The sequence below is a fragment of the Hipposideros armiger genome, unplaced genomic scaffold (assembly GCF_001890085.2).
Source record: "Hipposideros armiger isolate ML-2016 unplaced genomic scaffold, ASM189008v1 scaffold_266, whole genome shotgun sequence".
Classification (NCBI taxonomy): domain Eukaryota; kingdom Metazoa; phylum Chordata; class Mammalia; order Chiroptera; family Hipposideridae; genus Hipposideros; species Hipposideros armiger.
The window spans coordinates 1,096,608-1,114,026 of NW_017731616.1; the positions used below are offsets into that span (position 1 = coordinate 1,096,608).

At 40.3% G+C, this 17,419-nt stretch overlaps 1 protein-coding gene across 2 annotated transcripts in view; it reads left to right on the forward strand.

The window, feature by feature from the left end:
- Positions 1 to 17,419, forward strand: part of GAD1 (glutamate decarboxylase 1) — a 39,184-nt gene extending 21,765 nt beyond the window's left edge. For both annotated transcript variants that reach the window (XM_019656789.1, XM_019656790.1), the window contains exons 7-17: positions 2,288 to 2,400; positions 3,546 to 3,661; positions 3,746 to 3,825; positions 4,049 to 4,103; positions 5,389 to 5,505; positions 6,701 to 6,765; positions 9,734 to 9,812; positions 11,139 to 11,288; positions 13,779 to 13,886; positions 15,322 to 15,411; positions 16,974 to 17,419. In XM_019656789.1, coding sequence (XP_019512334.1) covers positions 2,288 to 2,400; positions 3,546 to 3,661; positions 3,746 to 3,825; positions 4,049 to 4,103; positions 5,389 to 5,505; positions 6,701 to 6,765; positions 9,734 to 9,812; positions 11,139 to 11,288; positions 13,779 to 13,886; positions 15,322 to 15,411; positions 16,974 to 17,147 — 1,147 coding nt within the window. In that variant the 3' untranslated portion in view covers positions 17,148 to 17,419. The remainder of the gene's footprint in view (positions 1 to 2,287; positions 2,401 to 3,545; positions 3,662 to 3,745; positions 3,826 to 4,048; positions 4,104 to 5,388; positions 5,506 to 6,700; positions 6,766 to 9,733; positions 9,813 to 11,138; positions 11,289 to 13,778; positions 13,887 to 15,321; positions 15,412 to 16,973) is intronic.

Sequence of the window (17,419 nt, forward strand, 5' to 3'; positions counted from 1 at the left end):
GAACAGGATGTCAGGACTGAGGCCATGAATCAAGATAAGCTTAGTCTTAGCTGTGGAATAACTGGCCCTTGAGGCCCAGGCAGGGACCGTCAAATAGGATGAGCTGAAGCCAAGAACCAGATGCTGAATTCATCCTCCTAAGCTTCTTCCTCAAAGTTGGGAATGGTGTCATCAAATCTTTGTCTCCTCAGGACGGAAGAGGCCACCTGGCAGAAAATAGTCATCTAATAAGTATTTGTTGAACAGAATTGAAAAGAAGGTTTAGGAATTGGGTACCTAGACAAATAAGGAACCTGAAAAACATGAGATCAGATAGTCTCATGACTGAACATTCTAGATTCTTTCTCCTAATCTTGAGAGTAATGGCCATGCTCTTTCCAGGTCCTTAAGGGGGAAGACTAATTCTAAGACTAAACCTGGGGCCTAAATTGATTCAAATCATGAGGTGGACCAAGCTCCTGGCTTTCAGTGCCATCCCTTCTCCCCCATGTGGTTCCTGCCTGGCCATCTGACACTGACTTGACTCCAACTCAGCTTTCATCCAACCCTTGATAAGATTCTGATATTATGGTATATGATTCCATTTGTTCCATGCCTCATCCCAGAGAGCCTTTATATTTGGTATTCTGAGATTCTAGTACACACACTGCCACCAGTACCTATTCACCATACAAACATTCTTGCCTTTCCAACATTTACAAAAATCAGTGTCACTGTTAACACATTTGTTCAAGAATGATTAGAAGCACATCATGAGTTTTCCTCTTGGAACCATCAGCAGCACAGGCTAAACCAGGAATCCTTTCTTCTTCTTCCTTTATCAGGCCATCAGACATGAGGGAGTGTTGGTTGCTACGGTGATGGGGCTCAGAGCAGAACCAAAGCATGATTGTGACCTCCAGAGGTGATGGTAACTGAACACATGATTTCCAAGGGTCTTCCTCCTAAATTTCAAGGGTTCTCCTAAGGAAATGGACATGCTCATTTTGGAAACAAAATTCTACCAACAGGCATATCCTGAGCATCTTCCAGGATCTTTTTGTCCTCTTTTACCACTGTGTGATTAATTTGATTGCTTTTAACCTCCATGATTAAAATTAGTAGCTTCACCTGTGTCTTATGTACAATTGTCATCTCATCCTTGCAAATAGCTTTTCTAAATCATTAAGCCAGCAAGAATTCCCATTAGTCCTCAGCATTGGCATTTGGCCCGAACACCCTAACAATGACAAAGTCTTCCCCTATCACTTGGCTGAGTCAATCTAGGCATCTCTCTTTAGTGAGCATGGTCTGAACCGAGCCCATAAACTCTAATGCTTAAGAAGGTCAAGCAAAAAGAAAAAACACAAAGAACCTCAGAGTCAGTAAATATCTTTGTTCTCTGGCTCGGTTTTCTGTGGATGGACCTTCTTTGATTTCTCTTAAGCCCTACGCCTGGCACCACAATCTTGTTTCAGTGACTAGACTAGTCTACCAGACTGTCTTCTGTTTTGAATTGCTTTGGGAAGAGCATGGCTTGCTACTTTTAAACCAGTTTGTTAGAAGACAAAGCTAACCTTCCAGGATATCTGATCCAACAGTTTTCTGTGTATGCCAGTTGACCATCTGCTTGTATTTATAATTGGTAATTAGAAAATCATCACTTATAATTATTCTTGACAGATATTGACTTCAGAGAATTATAGAAACATAGCTGTCCTTGGAGATTATAAGTAGAAAAACCATGTAATTATATTGAGATCTTTAAAACCTGGGTCAATATTTCCAATTATCTTCCCAGTTAGCTTCCAGATGTTTACATTGTTTTTTAAAAGATAGACTTCGGTTCTGGGTTTTATAGATTCTACAAGTGTGAAAATGGCTGTTTTTTTGCTTTGTTTTGTTTTTTACAAATGTTGCAAACCAATTGTATATAGAACTTATAATACTTTTTTTTTCAATTAACGTGTGTATTATCCTATAATCTTAGAGGTGAAAGGGACTCAGAAAAGTCATTTTCTTTCCTTCTGTTTCTCTGGGTTGACCACAGATAGCTAAGATATTCTATTTCAATAAAAATCTATTTTGTTGGTGAAGAATCACAGAGCAGGCACTTCCACCACCTCTTTCAGTATCCCAGGCTGGTTTCTGACATTTTACGATTGGTGACTTAATGCATTTCTAGAAAATGAATTGTTTTAGTGGTTTTGAACTTCTTTTTTTAGAACCCAAATGCAAATGCTAAATCATCTATCTTCCCAAAAGTTGTTGACTTCTTTATTTTCATTAATTTTTACCACCTTTCCAGGTTTACATATGAAATTGCTCCAGTGTTTGTCCTCATGGAGCAAATAACGCTCAAGAAGATGAGAGAGATAGTTGGATGGTCAAATAAAGATGGTGATGGGATCTTTTCTCCTGGTAAGTTTCTGTTCTCTTTCCCTGACTCTCCTCAAGGTTTGTGGTATGGATCCTTAGGACCCTTTTGAGAATACTAAATACAAAGTGAATTTGTGGAAGAATAATGACCTAAAAAATATTTTTTTTCCGGTACTCTGCCTTCCTATCTTCCTATCAGGGTAAAGGCTAGCGAGAGTGCTACATTCTATGTGTACTAACTAACAGAGGCTGTGCCTAAACCTGTACAAACTGACAAAGGCTGTGTCTACAGTTTGTCAACAGCAGTTTGAATAAGCTGGGGATCAATGACTCAAGAATATCAATTAACTAATCAATTTTGGCCAAAATATTAGTATATCTACTTTGAATCTCTAGCTTGATGTAGATACAATAAGAATCTTTAAAACAAGGACAGATGTTCTTGGAGGTAGGAAGGAGTTTGGCATAGTATCAGAGACAGTGTGATTGTCTATAGGGTAAGAAAAGAAATAAGAATTGCAATTGTCCAGGCAATTCAAGCCGACTGCGAATTTGCCTCTTTAATTGTCAGGTAATTTGTGCAAATGTGATTAGTTTGTGTTGGCCAAACATGTCTAGTTACCTCAATTATCCTTGCATCTTTTTTTTAAGTAAACACCAGTTTGGTTTTCTTTTAATAAACATAGAGCTCTCCTAAATGACTTAATAACTCAGTTGGGCTATTCTCTGAGGAGAGTATCCAGGCAATGTCACTGTTTCCTTTGGTAGGCTCCATTATTCTCTCTTTCTCTGTCTTTCTGACTCAGAGAACAAATTCATCTTTGTTCCATAAATAGATTGAGCAGAAAGTGGAAGCAGGGAGGTTGTAACTCACCTATCTCTTTGCAGCCACTGCCACTGCCACCTGATATTTCTGTCTAGACTTCAGGTGGGATGGGCACTGGAGTATGTGAATCACCTCCAGACAAACTGCCTAGATGGCTTTGGTAATGAGTGTGACTACTATATTCCCAGGGAAAAGGGCCCAGAGGGGAGCCCTGGCAACAGGAAATCCAACAAGACCTATCAGGATATTGTCCTTCCCTTTTCTGACCTCCCTTGTCTCTTGGGACACCAGCTCAGCCTTTGCTGTTAGAAACAATAATGAAGGCTCTCCAACACCTCCCAATGTGTCTGCTTCCTGATAGGGGGAGCCATATCCAACATGTACAGCATCATGGCTGCTCGCTACAAGTACTTCCCGGAAGTTAAGACAAAGGGCATGGCGGCCGTGCCCAAACTGGTCCTCTTCACCTCAGAACATGTGAGTTGGGTGCTCTTGCTCATGGATTGTGGTGTTTTCCAAGGGACTATCTAACATCTAACCTCAAGCCTCTGTTTGTTGCAGAGTCACTATTCCATAAAGAAAGCTGGAGCTGCACTTGGCTTTGGAACTGACAATGTGATTTTGATAAAGTGCAATGAAAGGTAGGCAGGGGAGAGGGAATATTAGGTTCTTGATGTATTAAATGTGTTCATCTGTTAAATTTGTTTTATTGTGCTTAAGGACTGACTCAGTACAGTGTGCCAAGCTGCTAATGGTCTGTTGAAAATATCTGATTAAATTACTTTTTGCTGCAGCTGAAGTTTTTTTTGTGTGCAGTCACATTGATTCTTCATTTGAGTTTCTCCCCTTTTATAATAATTACAGGGGGAAGATAATTCCTGCTGATTTAGAGGCAAAAATTCTTGAAGCCAAGCAAAAGGTGTGTGCTCTATGATAGCTCTAAACTCTGGTGAATACAAATTTTTAAAAATACCTTCTTTCTGACCTAGACAGTAAGAGTCTTTGATAATATAAGAGATCATTTTATTGTGTTTCTAAAATTCTATTCTCAAGTGTTTGCTTATTTTCAAGTGGGAGGTGATTTGGCTTTAAAGTTGTGTCTATACAATATCGATTCATTTTTAATGAAAAATTCAGTCATTAAACCACTTATCCAATCTTCATTGTGCCGAATGACTAGTTTGATGTACTTCAATAAATCCACCACCCAAGCACCATGAAGATACAGCCTAATTGAAGTTTTCATTTGCTACTTGTTAGGTGTAACCTCATTTTAACCAATATCATTTTAGCTTAGGATCCTATTTAGCAAAGTGCTTCCATTCTTTGGCAGATGGCCCATAATACTTGGTGAATCAGCCTCAATAAATCCTATTAAACAAAAGAATCTCATAGAGCAAATGTATCCACAAGGTACTGCCAAGTAGCTGTCAGATCACTTACCAACTCATTGTTACGGGATTACATTCTTGTATCTCCTTTTCTAACTGTAGTTGTTTGCTGGGGTCTCAGTAAGGGAAATGGGAAGAAATATCACTAGGACTGAGCAAGGAGCAGAGATGGGACTGAGCTTCTATAAAACCTAAGACTCACAGATTTCCCCAAGTCTGTCTGACTCCATTTCCTCATTCATTTCTTGTTCACGTCAACATTTCACTGTGTCCACTATTAGTTGAAACAATGCGTAGGCCAGTTTTAAATGATCAAGCAATGCTTCAATATTATTACCTCAGTATACTTAGAACAACACAGCTTCTAAAATGCACAATGTCCAGATGATATTTAGAGCTACCTGCCTATCATGCCAAACACTTACTACTATTCTTTCCTGCTTTATTGTTTGCTGTGGAACTTGTCACAATAGACGTACTATGTATTCTGCTTATTTAATTTTGTTTATTGTCTGTCACTCCCCACTAGAATGTAAACTCCATGGGGACAGAAATCTTTGTCTCTTTTGCTCACGGCTGTATTCCCAGCATCTACAATAGGGCCTGGCACATAAAAGTCACTCAGAAAATATTTGTTGAATAAATTAATGAATGAGTGAATGAACCAACCAAGAATACTCCCAGATATAGTATCTGATACCACACCAGCTTGGTTGATCTCTGCTAGAAATAAATGCTACTGCAATTCTTCTACTTCCTGTGGAAAGCAAAAAGGTTGAAAAGACTAATAAGCCTGTTTCTCTTACCTTATAGGGATATGTTCCTCTTTATGTCAATGCGACTGCTGGCACAACCGTTTATGGCGCCTTTGATCCGATACAGGAGATTGCAGATATATGTGAGAAATATAACCTTTGGCTGCATGTCGATGTAAGTGCTATAACTTACAGAGTGGCCTGGTCCATTTCAGGGGTAGAAGCAGCTCTGCTTTATGATTTGCCTCAAGCTCCTCCAATGCCCAGCTGGCTCTCTCTCCACCCACATTAGTTCCACTCTTCTCTGACCCTCAACTGGCCATTCACAACTGGACATACCACAGGCCCATACATCCTTTGGGACTCATCCAGTTCCTTATGGCCAGTTGCTGTGTTCTGTGGTTCATTTTAGAATTTGGTCTCCAACACCTTTTCAGGTAGCTTTTGTCTGAACAAATAGCTACAGAGAGAAATATAACTGATTTCAAAGGGGAAAATATACAAGATACAATGTATAGAAAATGGCCGCGAGTATGGACGCTCAGCTATCTGCCTTCAGTCATCCATCTATGATGCTGTTCTTAAAAAAAAGAAAGAAAGAAAGAAAGAAAGAAAGAAAGAAAAGCATATCTGGTACCTGTAGGAAAAATAAGGCAGTATATGAAGGTGTTATCAACTAAGAGATGTAGTACCAAATTTTCCCAGGAACAAAACAGATGCATTTTCACATGTGTGACTGAGTATATTTTTTCTTTTTTTTTTCCTCCGTTCATTCTCTTATGGATATAACTTCTCACAACCGGACAATTGGGTAACCTGCCCGACTATTGAACAAATGACTAACAAAGGCTATTCTTGTGTCATGTGGTGTCTCAAGCTACTCAGTAAACATGCATCAGGGTACCCACAAAAATGTCTGGCTGTCGCAGGAGCTGTGGTGACACCTCCAAGCCCAGGAGGGCTGCAGCTCTCTGAGTTTTCACGAACCCTTAGAATTCTAGCCTCGGGAACATCAGATGGCAGGCTCCAGTCCATTGTGTCACTTCCAGAGCCAGCCTGGGGGGCTCATTGAGTGTCTCTGGCTTTCCAGAGTACCTTGGGCCTTTGGGTCTTGGCACCATGGGCTCCGACCTGATTTACCTGTATCACTCGTAGCTGCTCTTACTTTAACCTGGAAGAACTTTTGAAGAAGTGACAAACGATGAATATTTATAACTGCCACTGGTTGAACCATCAGTATGGGTTTCTTTTGTTGGAGAAACTTATGTGTTTCACCATTTACTTTCTCTTTAATGTTTTACTAGAGGCTTCAAGTCACTGGTTCTTAAATGTCACTGTTCCCCCTCCCTCTCCTTTCTCTGTTCTCACAGGCTGCCTGGGGCGGTGGGCTGCTCATGTCCAGGAAGCACCGCCATAAACTCAGTGGCATCGAAAGGTAAGGGCCAGAGTTTGGGGCCCCTTCCCATTCAGGCCATCAAGCATGCTGTGCTGCTGAGTCCACTGATATCCCCAGCGCCTTATTTCAATCTGACAAAGTTCACTTTTGCTCAGTAGGCACTTATTGAGCACATATTGTATGCCAGGCACTGGGAAATCATATTTTGATTTCCCAGTCAAATGAGTCCTCAGCTCAATGAGTTCACAACTTAGAGAAAGACAAGTAAACAAATAGTTACAACACAATGTGATAAGTGCACAATGGATGTGATTGTGAGGTTCCCAGGTAGGAGAGAAGAGAAAGTAAGCAGTGCAGGGGTTTGGAGGCTAAATGAGAGTTTGCCAAGGGCACAGGAAGGGGCACTGAATCGTTGCCCTCTTCTTTCTTATTAAGCTTATTGCTGGGAAAGGGGCAGGACATTCAGCTCATCGCACTTATTTATTTTCTTGTTCACCATTCAAGTCCAGTGGATGCGCTAAGCCAAATATGATTCTGACCTGACTCCTATGTATTGATCCTAAATGAACTCACATGGACTCATTTATTCATTTAGCAAACATTTACTGAGCACCTATCATGAGCCGGGCAGGCATGGATGTGAATACTTGGTTACCTGCCTTCGGCCTAGCCATCTGTGGCACTTTTCTCAAAAATGTGTGCCTGGTACATGTGAGAAAAATAAGGCAGTATATATGGAAGGTGTTAACAACTTAGAGATTAACCCTCCCGAGGCTTATGTTCCAGTGGGCTGAATATTTATAAACAAAGAGATACTTAATCTGTCTCATAGGAAAGAAAAATAAAATAGGGTTAAATAATAGTGAGTGACAAGGCATGCTGTTCAAGATAGGGTAGTCAAAGGCCTTTCTGAGGTGACATTTCAGCAGATACCGGGATAAAGGGAGACAGGAAGTAAGGATACAAGGAAGAGTATTCTAGGCAATGAGAAGGGTAAGTGCAAAGGCCCTGAGGCAGGACTGTTATTGGCAAAGTGGAGGACCATCAGAGACCAATGTGACTGCAGCAAAGAGAGAGAGGTGAGAGCTGACAAGGTTGGAGAGTGGACAGGAAGCAGGCACCAGGGAGAGCACACCAGTGGCTTCACTCACAGAAAGGGCTCTGGCTTGAGTTTTTGTTACCTCTGCGGTGCCTCTTTCCTTCTGACTCAGTTTTGAAAGGCCAGTGTCAAGGCGAGTGTGACTGACTCTTTGAAGCATAGTTATATGACTCTATAACCTGGAGGATAATATATTAAATATAGATGAGCCAGTCCAGTTGTACTTTAGATTTCTCAGGCAATTTTCATTTTCCATCTTTGAGTGTAGAAAAACTTGAAACATTTAGCACTAGACTTTTTCTTATCTAACATTTTAAAGCACATATGTCTTCTGAAGGAAATTGAATCTATATCATGTCTTATTACTTGCCATTTGTAGCAGCAAAAAATCATTTACTTCAGACCTTTAGGACATTAAAAAAAAACCCCACTTAATCTAGGAAATTTTATGAGACCTGAATATAATTTTGTATGACTCAGTGGTAATAGTTATGAGAAATTGATTAAGTCTACTACCTTTTAAATATGGTCTGACACATGGATGCATGTTAATGAGATAAGCATTTAGTCAACTTTTCTGAGAACTTTTCATAGGTCTCTTTCACAAAGATTTTCTGTATTATGTACTTAGGGGAAAATACTTCAGGCCTTTCTCTATTATCCTTGAAACACAGTACACAGCCTATTGTCACATATACACTAAATTATTTTCCCTCTAAAGAACCTAGGCAAGATGAGGAAGTTAAAAATTTACAGCAAGGATTTAGCTGTAGGGAGAGCAAAGGCAGTATAATTCCAAGCAAATTGCTCTGTCTGGGAAAACATCATTCTCAGGTATTAAAGCGCAGAGCCCAGCTGTGGGCTAGGCCATTGGGATGGAGTCTGTAAACCACTGAAGCAAGTTACCCAAGTTTTAATCATCATACATTATACTTAGTAGTTTGCGTAATGTCCTAGCTAGTGTGCTGCTTAACCATTTAATTGTGTCTGACAGAGTGATGCGGTTGCTAGGAGACCATGCTTGTTAAGCAATCATTGCAGCCTAAGCTGGCAATGTCATGTTTGTTTAGCATTTAAACAACACTGCTAAGTAGTCAAAGTCTAGAATTGTCTAATTGATCCTTGCTTTTAGGTGTCACTCTTCATACTACTTCGTAAGTAGGTAGGTCAGCATCACCAGCCCATTTTATAAATAAGAACAGAAAGGCAGAAAGAAGCCAGAGTCTGTTGCCTAGAGGGTGGCAGGCTAGTGGAGGAGTTATGAGCACTGGCTCTGCAATTCGACCCCCTGGACTTGAATCTTGGCTCCAACACTTCCTAGCTTTGTGACTTTGGGTGATGTATTTAACCCTTTTGTACCTTAGTTTCTCCATCTAAAATAGATAATAGTTCCTACATCATAGGGTTGTAAGAATTAAGTAGTCCAGGCACAGTTATTACCATTATGTATTTATTAACTCATTTTCTCCTTTATTCAGTTCTATGAAGAACACTCCCCATTTTACAGATGGAAAAACTGAGGCACAGAGGAGCTATGTAACGTGCCCAAATTAGTAATTCTCAGAGCCAGGATTCAGATTCGGACAATGTGGCTTCAAAACCTGAGTTTTTAACCATGACACCACACTGATATAATGCCTGTAAAGCTCTCAGAACAGCAGGATACATAAGTTCTTCATAAATGTTAGCTATAATGAGCAGCAGTTATTTAAAAGAGGCAGTCTGCAAGTTAGTACCCTGAGACTCCCTGCAAAACAGTTGTTTACTACTTTATTAGTCAATTTAGAGGACCAGGCACCAAAAACATGTACTGACTTGAGATGCAACGGGTGGTGTTTTCCTCAAGAGGACAGTTGCCTCTTGCTGATTCCTGCACCTTCTCCTCAGAGTATCATGTGCTTCTTTCAGGGCCAACTCAGTCACCTGGAACCCTCACAAGATGATGGGTGTGCTGTTGCAGTGCTCTGCCATTCTTGTTAAGGAAAAGGTCTGTACCCCCTCTAGAGATGAGCTGGTAGCCTGCACATCCTTTAGAAGGCATAAGGAGAGAAAAGCATGGTGTCTTTTTATAGTAGTTGGTGACACACTCACAAGATTGACTGCCCCGTTGGGGCCACCATTGCTGTTCTTTCCTGCCCTCAATTGTTAGCCTTCAGCTAACCTCATGCTTTCTCTAGGCCGGGAACCACATGCGGCTCTTTGGGTACGTACATGTGGCTCTGAAGTAAAATGGAAAATGAAAATAAAACTATCATAGTTTGATTTATAAAATTTTTAAAGGATATTATTCACATAATGGTGATTTCATTTGTTTTATGGCTCTCGAATAATTTTTAAATTGCGAGGGACGGGATTGGCCCTTCCGTCTCCAAAGTTTGCCAACTCCTGTTCTAGGCTCTTGCTTTCTGCTGCCCTTCTTCCTTGTTCAGCAATTCAGGGCCCTGTCAGTGACAGAAGGTATAAGGGCCTGTTTCATTTCAAATTCCTTCTTGTTTGTACAAACAGAAGTGAGAGCAATTAGATGACGTACCAACTTTCATCTCAGTGACAGTTGAGGACAAAGTGGTCACTGGAATATACTTTAAGTTCTTAGCATGAATTGGTGGTCCCAAGAGCTGAAATAAATTAGGTCAACTTTACACAGTACGAATGTCAACTCAGAGCAACGAGGAATGGTAACCAAAAGGCTCCTGTAGTTGATTGGGAGTTTATTCCCTTCTTTATGGATCTAATAGTAGGACGCTGCCCTCGAAAGCACTGTTGCTCCAGTAACACGTTTGCTCACTGAGGCATCCCCAAAAGTCTGTACTGACCTGTAAGAGCCAGAACCTGCACAAGCTCTTTACTCCACTCCTAAGCAGACTGCTTGTTAACTTCATAGGAAATCCTGGAAAAGATTGGAAGGCTTTTTAGGGGACGCTTTCAGGGAGGAAAATTCTTCACAACGTGAAACTGTCCCACCCACCGCAGGAAGTTTTTATCCCCTGCCCACTGAATGCCATAGCACTTCCCAGACTTTGAAACAACCCAAAACACCCACACACATTTCCAAATGCCCCTTAGAGGGACAGTAGGAGCCTGATTGTTGGCATCTGAGACAAAAGATCATTTTCTAATCAGAGTGACAGAGGGAAAGGGACAAAGGTTTTTCCAAGGGTGGTTTTAGAGAAGGACTTCAGAACAAGTGCAAGACCTCGTAAGGCATCAGAAGAAAGGTTGCACGTGACCCCAAGTCCAGCCAGCCCTGTTTCCAAGCCATCCACATCTCTGACCTGTGAATACAGATGCATGTCTGTCTTGATTTCCATGATAGGGGATACTCCAAGGATGCAACCAGATGTGTGCAGGATACCTCTTCCAGCCAGACAAGCAATATGATGTGTCCTATGACACGGGGGACAAGGCAATTCAGTGTGGCCGCCATGTGGACATTTTCAAGTTCTGGCTGATGTGGAAAGCAAAGGTATGAAAAAGGGAATTCAGGAAGTAGAGCAGAAATGTAATTGCACAGGCTGGCTGGCAAAAGAGAGGCAAAGATATATCGCAGATAATTCACTATGTGTTCAGTCAATATCTGGATAATTGAGTTAACTATATTTTCTTTGTTTTCGAATGAAATCACTTTATCCTTCATGTCAAATTCTCCCTCCTTCCATTCAATCTCCTCAACTTGAATTAGCATAAAGTTTCCTTATAACTTTCTCTTATAACCACTAAAAATGATGCCAAGATACAGATTTCCACAGCAGTCCTTCGGGAAGCTGAGATTATTTAGTGCAGATTAAGAGATAAAGATAAAATTACTGCATTATTGTGTAGAGAACCTTGAATTCCTTTATGTGACCTCAAATCATGGGATATATATGACCGTTTTAAGTTCTGTTTAAATAATGGCTTTCCCATTATTTGTACTTCACACACTATTCTGGAAAATACAGGCTTTATTCTGAGAAACCCTACTGCTTAGACTTAAGCAACTATATATGTATTCATCAGCCTTTCAGATTGCATTTCTGTGTCTGGGGGAAAAAAAGCAAACTGTTAGAATTTTCCCCAAAATATGGGTGAAGGAGAGGAGTTCCATTTCACTATTTGTTTCAAAAGCATTTTTTATGCAACCAAGTCAAGGCAATTTTTATTTCACAGCTTTATACAGCATCCATTGTTTTTATTTACCTATTGTAAATTAATTTTAATAGTTTCCATGTTTAAGATTGGGTCTACCTAATACCAAAACAACATTTTCCAGCAAAATATCTAGTCATATATTTCTTCTGTAGGAAGAATTTGATGAATTATTAGTTTTCTCCTCATTTAGCACTTTGTCTTAATATAGCAATGGTCTGAATGTGATTTCTACCGCAAAGTAATTATAGGTATTTTATCTATAAATAGCTATAAATTACAAGAGAAAGCACTATCATTTAGAAATATAATAACCACACGGCCTGTCTCAGTAATTTATGTCTTTGTTTTGTCTAAAAATAATCTCTTGAACCATCTGCCAGAAGTTTGGCTCATGGTGAATTGGTTGCTGAGGGGGGACCCTGGTGTGGGCTTCCTTCCGAAGTGAAGGGTGGACTGGCCAGGTTTACGCCTAATAGCAGTGACTGCTGCTTTGCCAGCGTTCGACTTCAGCCAGGCCCATGAGCAATCCACAAGTCAGCCTTGTGCATCTGCTCTTCTTGTTAACACCAACCCACTCAACAATCCCCACACTGCTGTTATTAATCAGCCATACTGTCTTTTGAAACTCATTTTCAGCCAGTTTGTCAATAGCTGGAGCTACTGCAATCTTAGGGCATGGACTGAAACCAATGGCTTTCCCATCTGCCTGCCTGTCACCACAAAGGGATAATTCTGTGCTATGTGTAAGGTAGCCTGCCTGGGAGTGTGGGGGACAGGTTTGACTGGAACTTACTCCTGTGGAAGGGTGGGTTCTAAAGTAGTATTTCTCAAACTATCTGTGGTAAAGAACCAGTTGGGTTTTTGTTTTTTTAACCTATTATAGACCAATACAATACAGATGAATTGCTAGAAAAATGGAATAAAGGGCCAGCTGAGTGGCTCAGTTGGTTAAGAGCTTGCTCAAGAGTGTGAGCTCTGAGCAACAGGGTCGCCGGTTCGATTCCCACATGGGCCAGCGAGCTGCACCTGAGCTGAGCTGCTGCTGAGCTGCCAACAGGGAACTGGATGGCTCAGCTGGTGAGAGCGTGTGCTCCTAACAACAAAGTTGCTGGTTTGACTCCCGCATGGGATAGTGGGCCACACCCACTCGCAACTAAGATTGAAAGCAGCACCTTGAGCTGAGCAGCTGCGAGCTGCTAACGGGCAGCTGGATGGCGACTAGACTTGGAGCTGAGCTAGCTGCGCCCTCCACAACTAAGATTGAAGGGCAACAAAGTGGCTGTTCCCCTTCCCCAATTCCCCAACACTGTTCCCCTTCCCAATTCCCCAATAAAATCTTTAAAAAAAAAAAAGAAAAAAGAAATTAAAATGATACAAAGTACAAGCACCAATTTTAAAAATTAGATTCAGTAGACATAAAATGACTATCAAATTGCTATAAAAGTTTCTTATTGTTTAATCTCAATTTCTGTACTCATCTTATTATGGACCAGTTATTGAACAGAGTAGCACTGTCCTAAAGCAAACTAGAAAATAGGGCTCAGATCCAGGCAGTGAATAACTAGCAGGAAGCTAAAAGTCCTGTTGAAAATCACTGCCCAGAGACTAGAGTACCTTCAAAAGAGAGCAGGCATATTTCATTTTATTGCATGCAGTGCTGTGAAGAACCTACACACATTTAGTTAGATGGTTCTTCCTAACCATCTCCAAGAATACTCTTATCTCTATTGCTAATAGACAAGGACAGCATGGCCTTCTCAAATGCCCATCACTGGGAAATGCAACCTCTTACCAACAAACTAGACTTTTCTTTTTTTTAAAACAGGGCACAGTGGGATTTGAAAATCAGATCAACAAATGCTTGGAACTGGCTGAATACCTCTATGCCAAGATTAAAAACAGAGAAGAATTTGAGATGGTCTTCAACGGTGAGGTAAGTTGTCATCATAGACTAGATGTACAGCATTTGCAGAAAATCCATTGAGGGAAGCTTCTGGAGCCATATTTTCCCACATTGCTAAGCATCGCTACTGAATGTTTATTCTTACGCACTCTTCATTTAATTCCATCTGTGTCCATTAACTTTCCTTCCAGTAGCATTGGGATGACTTTTCCCCTTCACCTCTTTGCAGACAAGAGGTCTTTCCTTGGCAGGTCTGAATCTTTTATCATTTTGAGTGTGTGTCTTATCATTGGGTTGAACCTCCGCACTAAAGTACTTCTCAGTTCCAAGAAATATATGGGATGAGTACATCCTTGTCTCCCAAGACTGGTTCTAAAATGATGTTCTACTTTCCATAGATTCGTAGTGAGGAGAGCAACATAAAATTGTCTCTGCCCTGAGTCCGTATCCATATTGTCTACAATAAAGTACTTGTCATACCAATATTGACTGTGTGCCAGGCTCCATGCCAGAATCTGGGTTATATAGTAGTGTCCAAAACAGATACTGTTTCTGCCCTAATGGAGCTCGCAGTTGGGTAAAGAAAATTTCCATCATTGAATAGGAGGCAGTGTTGAATAAAAGAAAATCCACTCATAACCCAGTATACTATAACAACACCACCTACCTTCAACTTAGACCACTTATCAGGCAGCCTAAACACTGGAGAATCACCAAATGAGGAAGAAAGAACCCTGAGCATTTCAATGATATTGCGCTCATGCATTTCACCTTTGGGACCTCACTCTGATCATTTACACTATTTTAAACATTCTACTAGTAGATTAAAGATAAGCATGATGTCTCGTGCCAGTTAGAGGCAGGCGCATTGATGGCAAACAGCAATTAGGAAGAAAACTGAAAAACTATAGCAAGAATACAGAAGAACTCAAAAACATAAGAGGTTTTAGGGTAGGGACACTAAATATTTCTAGGCATCTCGGTTAGTCCAGTCTTATGGTTTAGAACCTGTATTAATATTCAGTATGATAATCCTGAGCCATCAAGAAAAAGTTTCAGTATCAACATAATAAACTCAATAAAATATTCAGTATCAATTAAATAAACTGTTTCAAGCATCTCCTAGATATAAGGCACTACAAAATGGCAAGACAGATAATACCCTTTTAAAAACTACCCATATATAATTATTCTTTAACATTTCAATGTTTAAAGGTGGTAACTTTAGAAAATTGATTGTGGGAAATGGCTCTCTTGCCAGATATGATTGGACAAACTAGGCATTGTGCTCCCTCATACAGAATTAACATTGACTTCAAAATGGACATGCAACCTTTTTTTTTTTTTTTTAATAGTCTGAGAGACTTCTACCAGGGGTACATAGGACTTTGGGAATGGTCTTCTTTCAAATTTTCATAATTTTCTGTTTTGTTTGTATGTTGCTTGTTTGTGAAAACCTCTGCAGCCTGAGCATACCAACGTCTGTTTCTGGTATATTCCACAAAGCCTCCGGGGCGTGCTGGATAGCCCAGAGCGCCGGGAAAAACTACACAGGGTATGAAATCTCTTTGTCTCAACTAACCCTCCCTTTGTGATTTCTCTGACTGGCCAGAACATCTTTATTCTAATGTGTCTTTCTTTTTTTTTTTTTTAGCTGAGCCATGCTCAGCAGCCCCTCAGCTTGGGCCGGGACTCAAACCACTGTTGTTAAGAGCTCGCACTCTTGAGCAAGCTCTTAACCAACTGAGCCACTCGGCCAGCCCTCTAATGTGTCTTTCTAACGGGGGAGAAATGAAAACTAAAGACTTGGGGTGATGGGGAGGCATCTTGTTATATTCTTCTTGGGCCTGGATTGTCCCCCAGCTGTGCTACAGTGGGAACCTCTAAAGGATGCATCCCTGTTCTTCATTAAAGGGTCCATATGCAGGGCAACCGAATCATTTTCATATTCCTAGGAACTTCCATATGAAACTATATCTGTTAAAATATCCTTTTTTTTCTTTTTAAAAATATTTTATTTTGTTTTTTATATTAGTTTCAGGTGTACAAAACAACATAATGATTAGACATTTATTCCCCTCACAAAGTGATAGCCCCTCCCAGTCAACTACCCCTCTGACATTGTATATAGCTGTTACAATACCATTGACTCTATTCCCTATGCTGTACTTTACATCCTGTGACTATATATACGTGTGTGTGTGTATATATATATATATATAATTTATAATTATATATGTGTATATTTATACATATGTATGTATAATTATAGTTGACATTCAATATTATTCTACTTCAGCTTCGGGTGTACAGTGCAATGGTCAGGGATCTACACAGTCTATGACGTGATCCCCCTGATAAGTCCAGTACCCGTCTGGCATCCTGCATAATCTATACAACATTATTGATTATATTCCCCATACTGTATTTCACATCCTCCTGACTATTTTGTGACTACCAATTTGTACTTTCCAATCCCTTCACTTCTCCCCCATCCCCCAAGCCCCCTCCCATGTGGAATCTAAAAGAACAGGATAAACAAGCAAACAAAACATAAGTAGACCCAGAGTTACAGAGAAAATATCTTTTAGTAAATTCAAGTCTACTTTAATGCTGATTCATTCTGGTTGTTGATGTCTATATCTAGTTTACATATTATTTATAGTTGCTGGTTTTCTATTTCATTTATATAATGTTACATAATGTTTCATTCATTCAACCATTTAACAAGTATCTGTTGAGCATGGTCTCTGTGCCAGTCTCTGTGCCAGGCAGTATCCTGGGCTCTGGATTATACAGAAGCCTTAATTTATGTAGTTGCCCATAAGAGTTTTTGGTTTTGATTTTGATTTTCTTATCCTTGTTCTATGACTGACTTTCAAAATTCAATTGCACAGTATTTTCTGAGGGCATTTATGACTGGATAAACTTAAATAGTCCTTAGCGCTTAGCCACTGAAGAAACCTAGATATAAAATATTTCTTTGCCTTTATGTCAGCATAAACACAAATGGTAAAAAGCAAATTGCTTTTCTTTCCAACCAAGAAACGGGTTGCATGGTTACAAAGAGTGGCGTTAATATCAGCCTTGAGTTTTGTTTCATGTTTCCATCACAAGGTGGCTCCAAAAATCAAAGCCCTGATGATGGAGTCTGGCACGACCATGGTTGGCTACCAGCCTCAGGGGGACAAGGCCAACTTCTTCCGGATGGTCATCTCGAACCCAGCCGCAACCCAGTCTGACATCGACTTCCTCATTGAGGAGATAGAAAGACTGGGCCAGGATCTGTAATCACCCTCCTTCGAACAGGAGTTTGTGGGGATTCCCTTTCCCCTCTGGCACTCTCTAGAACAACCTCTGTAAGTTGCTGAAACAATAGACCATTTCATTGGGAAAATATAATATCTTGAAGAATACTGTTCAACCCTTCCTTGAGCTTGTTATAGTTAGCAGGAAATAATGTTCTTTTTAAAAAGTTGCACATTAGGAGCACAGTATATATGTACAGTTATATATACCTCTCTCTCTCTCTCTCTTCTCTCTCTCTCTCTCTCTCTCTCTCT